The 12,160-nt window shown below is 51.7% G+C and overlaps 4 protein-coding genes across 5 annotated transcripts; 2 read left to right on the top strand and 2 right to left on the bottom strand.

Moving 5' to 3' along the window:
• The first annotated feature begins 50 nt into the window (after positions 1-50).
• On the top strand, positions 51-1,247 carry LOC100903616 (paired box protein Pax-1). The gene is made up of 6 exons (XM_018640227.2): positions 51-168; positions 276-379; positions 501-618; positions 747-856; positions 937-1,037; positions 1,148-1,247. The coding sequence occupies exons 1-6, from the start codon at positions 51-53 to the stop codon at positions 1,245-1,247; spliced, it is 651 nt and encodes a 216-aa protein (XP_018495743.2).
• Positions 1,248-2,061: 814 nt separating this feature from the next.
• On the bottom strand, positions 2,062-3,147 carry LOC100903469 (glutamate-gated chloride channel). The gene has a single exon (XM_018640226.1). The coding sequence runs from the start codon at positions 3,145-3,147 to the stop codon at positions 2,062-2,064; it is 1,086 nt and encodes a 361-aa protein (XP_018495742.1).
• Positions 3,148-3,367: 220 nt separating this feature from the next.
• On the bottom strand, positions 3,368-7,908 carry LOC100906125 (short-chain dehydrogenase/reductase family 16C member 6). Its single transcript, XM_003745051.1, has 9 exons — positions 7,782-7,908; positions 7,524-7,642; positions 5,654-5,903; positions 5,261-5,380; positions 4,976-5,095; positions 4,754-4,860; positions 4,550-4,665; positions 4,284-4,434; positions 3,368-3,953 (listed from the first exon to the last, which is right to left on the bottom strand). Exons 3-9 carry the CDS (start codon positions 5,882-5,884, stop codon positions 3,857-3,859), a joined length of 942 nt encoding a protein of 313 aa, XP_003745099.1. The 5' UTR covers positions 5,885-5,903; positions 7,524-7,642; positions 7,782-7,908; the 3' UTR covers positions 3,368-3,856.
• Positions 7,909-10,049: 2,141 nt separating this feature from the next.
• On the top strand, positions 10,050-11,546 carry LOC100906271 (thiosulfate:glutathione sulfurtransferase). 2 transcript variants are annotated; one of them, XM_003745052.3, is made up of 5 exons: positions 10,050-10,181; positions 10,464-10,714; positions 10,998-11,069; positions 11,183-11,285; positions 11,461-11,546. In XM_003745052.3, the coding sequence occupies exons 2-5, from the start codon at positions 10,600-10,602 to the stop codon at positions 11,528-11,530; spliced, it is 360 nt and encodes a 119-aa protein (XP_003745100.1). In that variant the 5' UTR covers positions 10,050-10,181; positions 10,464-10,599; the 3' UTR covers positions 11,531-11,546. The 2 variants fall into 2 exon arrangements, with proteins under 2 accessions (XP_003745100.1, XP_018495779.1); XM_018640263.2 differs by lacking the exon at positions 10,464-10,714 and having other exon boundaries at positions 10,116-10,181.
• Positions 11,547-12,160: the final 614 nt, after the last annotated feature.

Raw genomic sequence — 12,160 nt, 5'->3', positions numbered from 1 at the left:
CAAATGCGTTTGGTCAAGTGACAGTTGACATCCATCTCAGATTGGACAGGATGGATCTCCAAGCTGTCAGCGGAATCCATTCTCAGCTGCAGGCGTTCGTGCTTCGCTCAGACTGTTTCGGACATGGTCAAGATTCAGACGAAGATTCGTCTTTTCAACACGAAACTGGTGAGAGATAATGGAATTTCTTGTCGAGGTTGGACGCTCCCTCTGCTCCCCACGCATATCGTTCTGCCAGGTTGCGCAGCCGGGACTAGCGGGACTCTTAATTCCAGTGGGGAGTTCCGGTGCATCGAACGGCGGCGTCAATCAGCTGGGCGGTGCGTTTTCTAATGGCAAGCCTCTACCGCTGCACGTCAGAGTAAGGATTCTCGAGATGGTGAGTGAAGTCGATTTCGTGTGTACGGGGAAGGAGGAACCAGAGGGGCAATCCGATCATTGAGGGGCCGTTTCCTCTCGACTTCTACCTAATCCAACCGGTGTGCGTTCTTGCTCATCAGGCCTTGTTGGGTTTCCGACCTTGTGACATTTCCCGACGACTCCTAGTGTCTCACGGATGCGTCTCTAAGATCTTGTCGAGATTCGCAGAGACAGGCTCCATTTTGCCAGGAGCCATCGGTAAGTTATGTGAGTTTCCCATCGCGTTTTCCGTGTCCCCTTTTCGACTCTATACCGAGAGATCCGTTCCTATCGCTGCATCGATCCCTTTTCTGAGGCACCTTCTGAGCGAAGGAGGCGAATTCTAGGTGGCTCGAAACCACGAGTGTCTACTCCATTGGTCATTGAAAAGATTCTCCGTTACAAAAAAGAAAATGGATCACTGTTCGCTTGGGAGATTCGTGAACGCCTACTTAGAGTGAGTATTCAATCCGCTAAGTCTCTCTGGAAAAGAAAAACGGAGTCCATCCATGACTTCCTTCGACGCTTTTCCCATAGGAAGGAGTTTGTCCGCGGGAAGCGCTGCCCAGCGTTTCCAGCATAAACCGAATTCTCCGCAAGAAACAAGATCCCTCCGGAGTCCCTCAGCGACATCAGAGGTACGATTTTTCCGAAAGGGTGTTGGTAGGAAACGTCCGTATCCTCTAAAGGAGCGGAACTCGACTCACCGATGGCCCCCACGATTGAATTATAGACGCCGACTCCATAGGAATTGTGAAGAGGAAACGGTGCTCCGCAATGTATCTCCTCCTTTGGTGACGTTGGGATCTCCCGTGAGGAAGTCGTTCAGAATCGATGATATTCTGTAAGGACTCCCGCGAATTTACGGCAATCAGAAGACCGCATCTCATATCGAATCTGCCCTGGACATCCAAGACCCTTCCTTCATCTTCGGGAGAAGATGACCACGTTCAGGAAACTCAGTACATAGTGCAGACTAGCGAGCGATCGATGGTCAGACCAAACCGCAGCGTTTCGGATTACCACGGCCAGAGGTAGAGTTACCACATCCTAAGCCCCGCTCTTAGATGGTCGATGGAAAAACAAGAGCGGAAGCTCATGACTTGTGTTCCTACGGCTGTAGTCCGGGGTTACTCGCTTCCAGATGTTTCCCCGAATAAATGCTCGGCTCGAAGAATGAGTCGAGCTTTGATGTTCTCTGCCGACTCATGAAATCATTGCTTTTTTGAAACATGCCCAAAAGAGTCGGCTTCCGGTCGCGTCACCAGCTAACTCATAATCCGAATAGACCGCTCGGATCGGAAACTCCCCCGGAAAAGTCGCGGGACCTCGCTTCCAAGTGCCGCACGTGAGACGGATCCGGCGTGTGAAGTAATAATAAATAGCATGTTTATTAAGGAAACTGCGATCGATCTTCTGGAGATCATCGGGTGGGGATTTCGTGATGACGGAGCCCAAGGCATCGATCGCAGATCAGATCTAACCGAAGGCGTCGCGCTGGTCCATTACGATCGAGTGATGGTCTAGAAGTGGAAGACGGTTCAAGTGGTTTGGTGAGCTGACCGTCGGTTTGCCTGCCTCCCGTTCAGCCTGGTTTTAACCATCCTTGTGACCGCCGAGCTTTCGGAGTCAGAAATAATATCAACTCTTGCTCCTCGAACACTATGACGGGGGATATTCATCGTCCAGTAGAAAGAAGGCCACTGCGAAGTATGCGGTCACGAAGAAAGCGTAGAGTAGTGGCATGATAATCCTACAAGTGATGTCGAGACCGTTGCTTCGGATGTCATTCATCATCGAGTGGAGCTTCTCGCTCATCAGTTCACGCTTGAAAATACTTTGCACCACGACAAATTCGAGCAACGATAAGAGCACGAATGCGATGGATACGCCGCTGAATATGTCGATGTACGTCGTATAGTCCCCAAACGTCGAAGTGTGGGCGGCGACTTGCTCTATGGCAGCTGCCCCGAGCAGATCGATCATAAGCACGACGATTCTGACCGGAGAGCACTGGATCCAGAAGGACAAACTCGCCACGACCACACAAACGATCATCGGAGCGTAAAGTCGGATCACATACGGTGTGATCATACGTTTCAGGGTCAAGTTCACTTGGAGGCAGCTGTATACACCGATGGGGGTCGTCGACGTACAATTTTCCGTTTCGAAGCTCCGCAAGGCGAAATCACTGACGCTGAAAGCGTGTTTATATACCACGACAGGCTGGGGGTTCCACATGAGCTGTAGCTGCGGGAGCGAGGCGGTCCACGACGTTATGATCAGGGGGCATTTTTGAATGTCGTATGGGAAGTTCTGCAAGTCCATCGGACATGCGAATTCGGCGCTAACTCGTTGATTCAAATGGACCATCCCGGAACGTCCCACCCGGATTTTCGAGTCGTCCCTGAGCGCTCCTCGGAGCTGGGATGGATTTAGCTCGTTCTCGAAGATCACATCGGGTATCCAGACCTGATCAACCGGATAACTCAGATACTCCTCCTTCGATGTGTGAGCCAAGCGCTCATCGATCCACGTCGTTCGAACCAGCAGTTGGCATTTGTACTTGCGATCGACCGTAGACACGTACTCGAGGTTCCTGACGCTGATTCCCACTCCGACTTCGATACTTGCCGCGGGCCGCTCATATTTGTCGTAGCCGCTGGGCGCCTGCTGTTGGTCACGCGCCGTTCGAGCGGAGCACAGCGTTAAACAGAGAAACACTTCGAATGCCAAGAGAGCCTTCATTTCGGCGACAACGTCGAGAAGGAGATGTGTTCTAGCTGTCGAGGGAACGGGAAAGGAAGAGAGAGCTAGTAAGCGAGCGTTACGCTCTGAGAGAGCTTGCGGGCAAGGTTACGAACACTCACCGGAAACTCAGTGGGCAGAGCCGACCTAGAATCTAGACACCACAAGATGGGCCCGGATGTCCGATGAGCATCGGAAGGATATCAATAAGGATCCCATGTTTAATCGAAGCATACTCATCCACGTTTATTTTTTTTCTTGTTTGCTTTCCACGAATACAAGAATGAGAACGTTCTCTCCTCGAAGCCCCAAAAAAGCATATTGAGAGGTTCATTTGTCCCAATCAATCATGGTACATATTTGTTTCTGGAGCACCTTGATCCGATCTCAGATCGACTGACAAGGAACGATACAAACTCACGATCCCTTACTGGCGAGGGCATTTCCGAACAAAGATTAGACTCACTCTGGGAGGGGCTCCGATTCATAATTGATTCCATGGCATCATGGAATGCATTGCATCACTACATAAAAATCCTGAACTCGGAATGCTACCAGAGTGTTGATTCACTCCGATAGTCATTCGATATCTGATTCTGCACAGTTGAGATGAAGATGTGGAAATGACGGGGTGATGAGCGATCATCGAGAGACCAGAAACCATGGCAATTGATGGAATGTCCTCAAGGAGGCCGGCTGCGCGCTGAATTCACAGAGATTTCTCTTTCGAGGATTGTTGTCCATGCTGTCCAACTTCGTAGCCCATGAAGCGTTGCAAGCTCAGGATCGCGTCGGTCGGAAGCAAACTGTCGAAGACAATCGGTAAACGACAGAAACGATTTGACTATCAACAGATCCGACTGAAGCGGTTGATACACCGCTCGCTTCCCGACGCTGCTAAAACGGCGTGGTTCAGGAGGAGAAGGGAGGAGACATCAAATTGTCATATGAATGCGAGGAGCAGAAGGGCTCTTGATCACGCCTTTTCCAATTGATTTGACGGAAAAAAGGCGAGAATCGCTGCCTCCGGGGTGTACAATCGGCGGAATATCCGAGAAAGCGAAGCTAGGACTACCCTTCACATTGATTAGGACCATATTCATCATAAGATGAGCATTCAACAACATTCAACGCACCTGCAGAGCTTGTTCAGCACCCCGACGCGTGTCGGTATGATCACCTCCCTGCGATTCTCGAGCATGGCGTCCACCAAGCCATTCGCCACCTCCTCCGGCTCCAGAAGCGGCATCGCCCACGGGAAACGACTACGCGGGGCTTCGAACATTGCTGTCGAGAACAGAATCAGTTTTCCGCCAGAACAAGATTCGCAGTCAAGAGTTCGGTCCCGAAGACGGCGATCTTCGTCGACAGAACGAGAGGATAGGCTTCCCTGGATACTCACTCGTTTTAATCGCCAGGGGGCAGACAGTGGTCAGATGGATTTTGCCACCGAATCCTTGCGTGTTGAGCTCTTCTTCGAGCGCGGACATGAGCCCTCGGACGGCGAACTTCGAGGCGCTGTGAATTTCTGCGGATTGTAGTGTCAAATGCTCGCGGAATTCCCCCAAGACCGGTAGACCCATGCTGCCAAGCTCCTCAGACTCACCAGTAGTCCGTGAGGTAAGCCGTACCCAGCATTCCAGCTATCGACGATGTGGCCACAAAATGGCCCTCTCCACGCTCCTTCATTGATGGCAAGAACTCACGGATCATCTAGGGACGTGAAGGTTGGCCCTGAACCAGGATTCCGAAGAGAGTTTCGATTCCGGAACAAAGTGCCGGTGAATATGTCTTCTCTTCTTGGAAGTTCACGGCTGATCGAGCTTACCCATATATGAGAGAGAGTATTCACTTCAAAATTCCGACGGACTCGATGAGGCTCAAGAGCGAGAATCTCCTGGCAGTTCACAATCGCTGCGTTGTTTATGACAACATCGACAGGACCCACCTGTAATATTTAGAATCCCTATTCATGCCTCAATTCAAGCCTTGATGAGAGCGTTCGAGACTCCCGGATCAATCGTGAATTCCTACTCGATCCGGTCGAGTATCGTGAGCGAGCTGTGGGTCCGGCTCCACACGGGGTCGGGTGATAGCTACTGGAGGAACTGACCTCACGTTTGATCCAATCGTGCATCTTCTCTATCTGATCTTCCTTTGAAATATCACAAGCGTACGACCATGCGTCGAAGTTCGCCGCTCGGATTTCAGCGGCAGCCTTGTCATTTTTTTCCTGTCGGACAGAGAGACGACCAACTTAATTTGGATGGCTTGCTCATCAAGTCCTCCCGCTTTGTTCGGGTCCGGTCCCGACGATGCTCTCCCTCATGCGCGAGTCGGGATACTTGATCTATCTCCTCAATCTCGGAAGCTTTCACGAGAGCTATTCTTCTGACTCAAGATATCGATCCTAGTAGAGCTTGCTCCCCGAGGTTCCGACCTCTTCGATACCGGGTTAGATATTCGTGGTTTTCGATCCCCGTTCACTCGATGTGACCAGACTTACTTTATCGATGTCCACGAGCACACAGCGAGCTCCCAATCGCGCGATTTTCTCGGCAACAAGGCGTCCGATTCCTTGAGCGGCGCCGGTCAAGACGACTGTTTTGTCTCTCAGGGACTTGGAAGGGCGGGGGATCACGAAAAACGCTAGTTCTCTGAGTATAATCCACATGACGGTCAAAATGAGACCGAGCACCTCCGCGATAGTCTTCGCGGTTGATGGCGTCTCTAGCATGGTCGATAGGGGGACGCTCCTGCAAAAAGCAAGCGAATTCATCGGACTGGTGGGGAGAGCCGACGAGGAGCTGGGCCCCTCTTCGAGAAGTCCGCCACAAGTTTGGTTACTCCTGAGGTTGTGGCGATCGTTCTACGCGGGGCTGCATGGGTTCCTTGAGGTGTCGGTCACTCAGCTATCCGAATTCGCAAGGAAGATCTCAGCATCGGAGACATTCGGACGAAATTCCTGCAATCCGGACCTTCGCCGGCCGGTATCGGCGTGTATTGAAAATATTCAAATTCAGGCGCAACCATCTCCTCGAGCTCGAGACTCTGACATGCGCTATGTCAAAGATCAATCGGGTTTGGGGGTGCATGGATTTCTCAGCAAGTCCCGAGTGGTGCACGGACAGGGGAAGGTTGAGAGCCACTGCTCTAGACTCTCGTATGCCCTTCCGTGGAGCAGGAAAAGGAGTCGGACTGAGGCCGTTCCTCGGGTCGAGACGGATGAGCTCAAAAATCGATCCAAATCCCCTCTCCCGGCGTCGCGAGACACTACGCCTCTGGAAGCACAAACTTCCTTCCCAGCCCGAATCCACGTAGAGTGCTCAGACCGGGATGAGCTAGAAGTCGAATCCAGTTCTAGCAATATCGCTCGAAATTCGCTACGTGCGTCTCACAGAGAAGCGCTCTGGTGGTGGATAAAACCTTGAGTCAGCTTCCACTTCATTCCCTCGCTAGACAGCCAACGGCGAACAAAGTACCGTCGACTCCCGGTTTACCGCCGACATCTTGGGAATCGTCGTATCTCAAGTCGTCCCTGATGGGCGAGAGATCGCTAGGAACGCCGTCGCGTGGAAGAATTACTAGATGTCGCGCCAGGTCATCAATCGCATCCTGCTCTGCTCAGCAAATTAACTGCTAGATTCCGCCGTTCCGGAGCTCGACAGTCGGAAATCATTGCATGCAGTGGGCATACTGACAATATCAGAAGACGGAAACCTTTCCCATTTTGGCGGGGCTTGCGACTCAAGACGAATATGGGGACTGAGGTCTGGCCGCGGGCGGAGGGCTGTAGCTAGTAGGCCATGAACTCCCGGAGAATGAGACCTGAGCTTGCGGTCTTTCTGGGGGTTGACAGGCACGAAGCTCGGAAACTCTCTCGGGACTCTTCGCGTTACGTTGACTGCTTGAAAAAACCTCGGCCAACATCGCATACAAGGTCCGATTGATCTATCAACGTCGCGCCTCCCCGCGCCCCCCGGCGACACCAGGGAAATTCCCTCGCGCTTCCACTCAGAATCGGGACGGAAAATTTTGTCGCCACCCAAATTCAGAGATTTCCACTCAGAGCTCACAACATGCGATTCGCGGGGTCCAGAACGGATAATGACGACTTTGGGCTCAGGCCACGAGGACCATCGTGACTTGTTCAGTAGTACATTCTCCTTCAGACCCGGAGTAAAGGTCCTCCGAGCTGAGCTTCACTCGCAAAAAGCAGCTCCTCCGGGAGCTCTAGTCATGCATATGGGAGCATCGGCTCGACATACAGCCTAGCGAGGGGGAGCCGAGTTCTACGCGACTAGGGGAGGCGGTATAGTGAGCGGCGCGTTATAAGAAATGTTGGACAATCTGGAACAGCTCGATGACATAAATACCGAGGAAGTTACGAGGAAGGAGGCAAAAGCCTTATGTCCTGACCACAACGTTCACTGTCACTCTGGAATCCCTGACGGAAATGTCAGCTATATACGGGGAGACGTTTCACCATCAGGGCCTGCCGGAAAGTTTACAAGGTAATTCGAATCCTCTCAGTCAGTTGTGCGATGGTTTCTAAAAACAACAGACAACTCAGCGGATCGAGAAGTTCATTAGGATCCCAAATTGAGCGCTCCAAAGATCACAATGAAACGTACCGAATCACTCTATGTCTCCAAGTTTCGATCGACCGCAGAAACCGGCACCGAATAACTGAAAGTTACAGCTGACGCATCAGCCCCGCGAAGCAGCACAACAACTCGAAAAGAAAACCATGAGTATTCTGACCGGAGGAGGTTCCTTACACAGACGCACAAACTGACGCGACCGCGACGGTCAAGAGAGGGAGAAAGCGGTGAAAAGGGAAAACGTGTGCCAGATTCATAGAGCTCTTGGAAGGTGCTACCGCGGAGCAGTAGTGTCAGGATAAGCGTTTCTACCTCGAGCATCTACTTCTCGGCTTTTGGGGACGATATTGACCGAATCAGCCGAACACAGTGAAGCCTTATCCGGAGACACGCTCACTCGACGTGGTTCTCGCCTGGCCGATGCCGTCTACGACAACTTCACTACACGGGGATAGCGCTCATCGAGCCGCTGTAGCTCGGAAGCGCGTCCGCGGGATGCAGCTTTCTCGTGGCTCGTGGTCATTCTCTAGGAGTCCTTCCCCGATCCCATAAGACAAACAAGTTTTATCAGGAAGTTCGCGATGGAAGCTTGATAAAGCGGTGATCAAGACGAGATATCGTTAGCCTATTCTTCGTCATGGGTCATCCATCCTCGGTCTCCCGTCTAGGCAGGCTGCCTGGGCTTGAGTCACTCTTCAGGTCGTTGAGGAGGCATTCGATATCGGTCAGATGCGTACTCAAACCCCTCCTAGAGCTTGAAGTCGGATTTTGGAGGGCGGGGGAGCTCCACGCCCGCCTCCCAGCAGACGCTAGCTCCGGGACCAGAACGATTCGAGTGAGTCGCGAAAACTATTGGTTGCCGGAATGTCGGCTCAAAAAGAGTTTCAATAATTTAATTTTAATAATTTCAATAAGTTTAGAGATGCGATGTTCTTCCGGACTCCTCAACGATATTCCGCTCGCCGCTTATTCACGCTCTCTCCTCCCAGACATGCGTGGACGGAGGCAGTAAACATCTCGTTGTGCTGGCCACTTTCCCCCTCGCCGTCGGTCCCTTCGAAGGGATGTAAGCCATGTCGTAGGATTCGGTATAGGTAGTCGAAGATAGCAGACGAATTCGACGGAGAGAAAACAGACCGAGCAAGGCTGCTTTGGATGTGCAGGGCGAGGCGCGCAAATTTGAATGCCTTTGAATTTGAACGACTGTGTGTGTGTGGTTGTTGCCTGCTGCTGTTGGTGGTGGTGGTGGTGATTCACCGTTTCCACCGATGCCTTGTGACGAGAGCGACTGTCACTAGGCATCGGAAAGCAGCCGATGCCTGCCAACCAAGGCGAAGACAGCTGACGGGAGAAATCAGCAGAAGGATTTCAACGCGCAGAAGCTTCGCCTTTTGTGGGCTGAGCTTGATGCGGGGAGGATTTCGCCGATCCAATTCATCGAGCAGATAAAGTACAGGCCGAGACGTGGTGAGACTTCCGCCGCCTTATTCCACTGATATCATTCTGACCCAAAAACGTACGCTTCGCTGTAATCTTCCAGGCGCCGGAGCTGCTCCCGCTCCCGGTAGTTCCCCTGCAGTCGACGCGGTAGACGATGAAGAAAGCGATCAGTGGGTGACGGGTCCGAGCGAGACCCCAGATCCCCGTGTCAGAGTTGACGAGACTCCCCTTTCAGATCACTCTTACAGCCTGATGTCTGCCGACGGTGACCATATGTACAGTGTCCCTCACACGTCCGGCTCATAAATCGATCAAAATTTGGCGCAACACCGAGATTGCATGAAAAGAGTAGAGCTCCCCGCGGAGAAGAAGACATATTTTCTGGAATCGGAATGCTATGTAACCTATGTGCCGTGTCACATAGGTCAGTCATTCCGACAGTTTCATTCATTAGATCACCACGAACGGATTTTCGTATTCAGGACTGCGCAGCATTAGCTGCTCCGCAGTCGAGTTAGATCCAGACCCCGTCATTTGGATCTGCCCAACTAGGGGAAATGATCCGATGATTCCGAAAAAACTGTAACTCGATCTACCGATATTTAACCATGTTCATTATTTCATCATATCGCGCCCTCGTATATCGAGTTTGCCATTTGTATTTCGAATGAAGAAACTTTCCTCATCCAGGGGTATATCTTTTTTGTTTTAAGGAAGGTAGGAGCGATCCACTTCCGGATGCATTCTTCAAAAGACATCGATTCATGATCAGTTTCTCAACCTTTAGCGTAGCTCATCACCCCCGGCACTAGCTATCTCGCGCGCTTCTACCCGCCGCTAAACTAGCGGGGGCTCATACAGACACCCTCTCCAATGTTCGTCTGCTAGCTGGCACTGACTAGCACGAATCCTACGAGATGGCTTACATCCCTTCGAAGCAGTCGCTCCTCAGCTGTTGAGTGAGGAAACACGACAAGCATATGGAAAGCGGTACGTCAAAGCAAACCCTTCAACCAGGGGAACTCTCGCGAAAATCCATGTAATGGATAGCTGCAGCTTCCGCAGATATCACCTCCACGTGATTGCTTCCCTATTCCGACTAATCGGAGGAGATTCTCCTGGTACTGACTACAAAATCGAGCATGTCCTCCACACTCACCACATTTCCTCCAATGGCGCTGAATCATGCAACTCTCAGGGTTCGCACTCACCTATGTATCCCCCGTATGACCGCTGAGCACTCTATCATAAGTCTCTCGATCCCCGTTTTAGGTGCCTGGTGAAACCTGTGCGCACTCCTCTCGTCTTCAGAGGAAGTCTTCAGGCTGGCTGTATTCCGGCGCTTCTGTATTCAGAAATCGAATGATCTCCGCTATATCAGAGTTATAATCTCTTCCACGCTCAAAATATGTTCCCCCCGGAGATCAGCTTCGGAGAGCTGAAAAAGCTTTTGGCTTGTTCGGAAAACTTCGTTCTGGATGTTCGCGGAGCTGAAGAATTCGACGGCGATGGTTCGATTCCCGGTGCGTCGACAGAGGAGAACATCCATCATCGTCCCGAGTTTCCTGCCCCCATGCTCTTCGAATGGCTCCGTAGCAGACTCGAACCCTTCTTAGATGGTGTCCCGGGAGTGCCCTCGGAGTGCGAGAAGATTATTGACAAGGATTTGGGCTTCGATGCCGTTTTGCTGCTTTTCAAAAGTCCTTGAGGCCTTCCCCGTACTACAGAGCTCCTGCAAATACGGATATGTAGCTTCCCCTGCCGCCCAACGCTGGAATCACAGGCTTACCAATAAACCCATTCCAGGAAGCGTCAATATACCGCTGGGTGCGCTGGACGCTCTGATCGGCGACCCTGTCGATTTCGAAAGAGCAATCGGTTCGTCTGATGATGATTTTCTCTCGTGGACTTTCTTGGATGCTATGAAATGCCGAGAGTCATCATGAGCTCACGGATTCCGTCGGAGACTCGAGCGAATTCCTTCGTTACAGGACGTCCGATTGGTCCTTCTGGCCGGAATGTGATCCTATCCTGTAGATCTGGAAGGAGGGCACTGCTGGCTCTCGACAAGCTGAAAGCGGTCGGGTATAATGAGTGAGTCGGAGACTGTGTTCTGCTCTGGAATCCTTTCCCAATGCAGTTTCTCCCCGGGGAACGAACCTCTTGATTGCCGTGAAATATTCCGAAAGCTCTCAAACCCTCCAAATGGGGCTCTACCAATATTGCTGATGGCGTCCAGACTCTTGATGCTTTTTCTTTGTCGTTCCAGCATGAAAATATACAAAGGGAGCTTCATGGACTGGCAGGCTAATGGTGGAGAAGTGTTCAAAGCAAAATAAACGATGACTCCTCATTCCAATAGACTCTTGAATGAAATACAGGATATTTCTCCGGGTTCCTCGTTCCCTCTACGAGCGAGGAAAATGAGGAGCCTGGCATTAGGTATCAGCCCGACGCTGACGGATGAGAAAGTGATACTTGAGTGATCGCGCAGCGGTCAAGGGTTCGCACTGATCGGAATGACGTCATACCATGCAGAAGACCGCTTCTGCAGAGGCGAAAGACGGAGACATCGAGCCTCGTCGTGGCGGAGGAGATTCCCTTCGCACCGGAGAGCTTATCGGGTCTTGATCAATGTTCATAATGGAAAGAATCGCTCCCGACAATATGGAATATGGAGACCCGCGGCTTCTCTCGCAGTGAAAGGCTAGTGTCCACGAAAAGTCCCGGAGAGGCTCCAGGACAGATCAGAGTCATCCGCTATTCCGCTCCGACACGGTCTGCGAGGGTCGCGCCGAGACTTTGAGAGCCTCGTGGGCCACCGGCTGCGGTTCTCATCGCGTCTGACTGAGGTACCCGATCCGAGCGTTTCGTCTCTGCCCTTTAATGAAAGCTCAGAGTCATTTGTTCACATTTACAGGCGACTCGTATGTGAGTGTACATAGTTCGAGCAATTTCAGAGCATTTCA

This window comes from Galendromus occidentalis, unplaced genomic scaffold, assembly GCF_000255335.2.
Source record: "Galendromus occidentalis unplaced genomic scaffold, Mocc_1.1 scf7180000077477, whole genome shotgun sequence".
NCBI classification, from domain to species: domain Eukaryota; kingdom Metazoa; phylum Arthropoda; class Arachnida; order Mesostigmata; family Phytoseiidae; genus Galendromus; species Galendromus occidentalis.
This window is presented reverse-complemented; position numbering and strand designations above follow the sequence as displayed.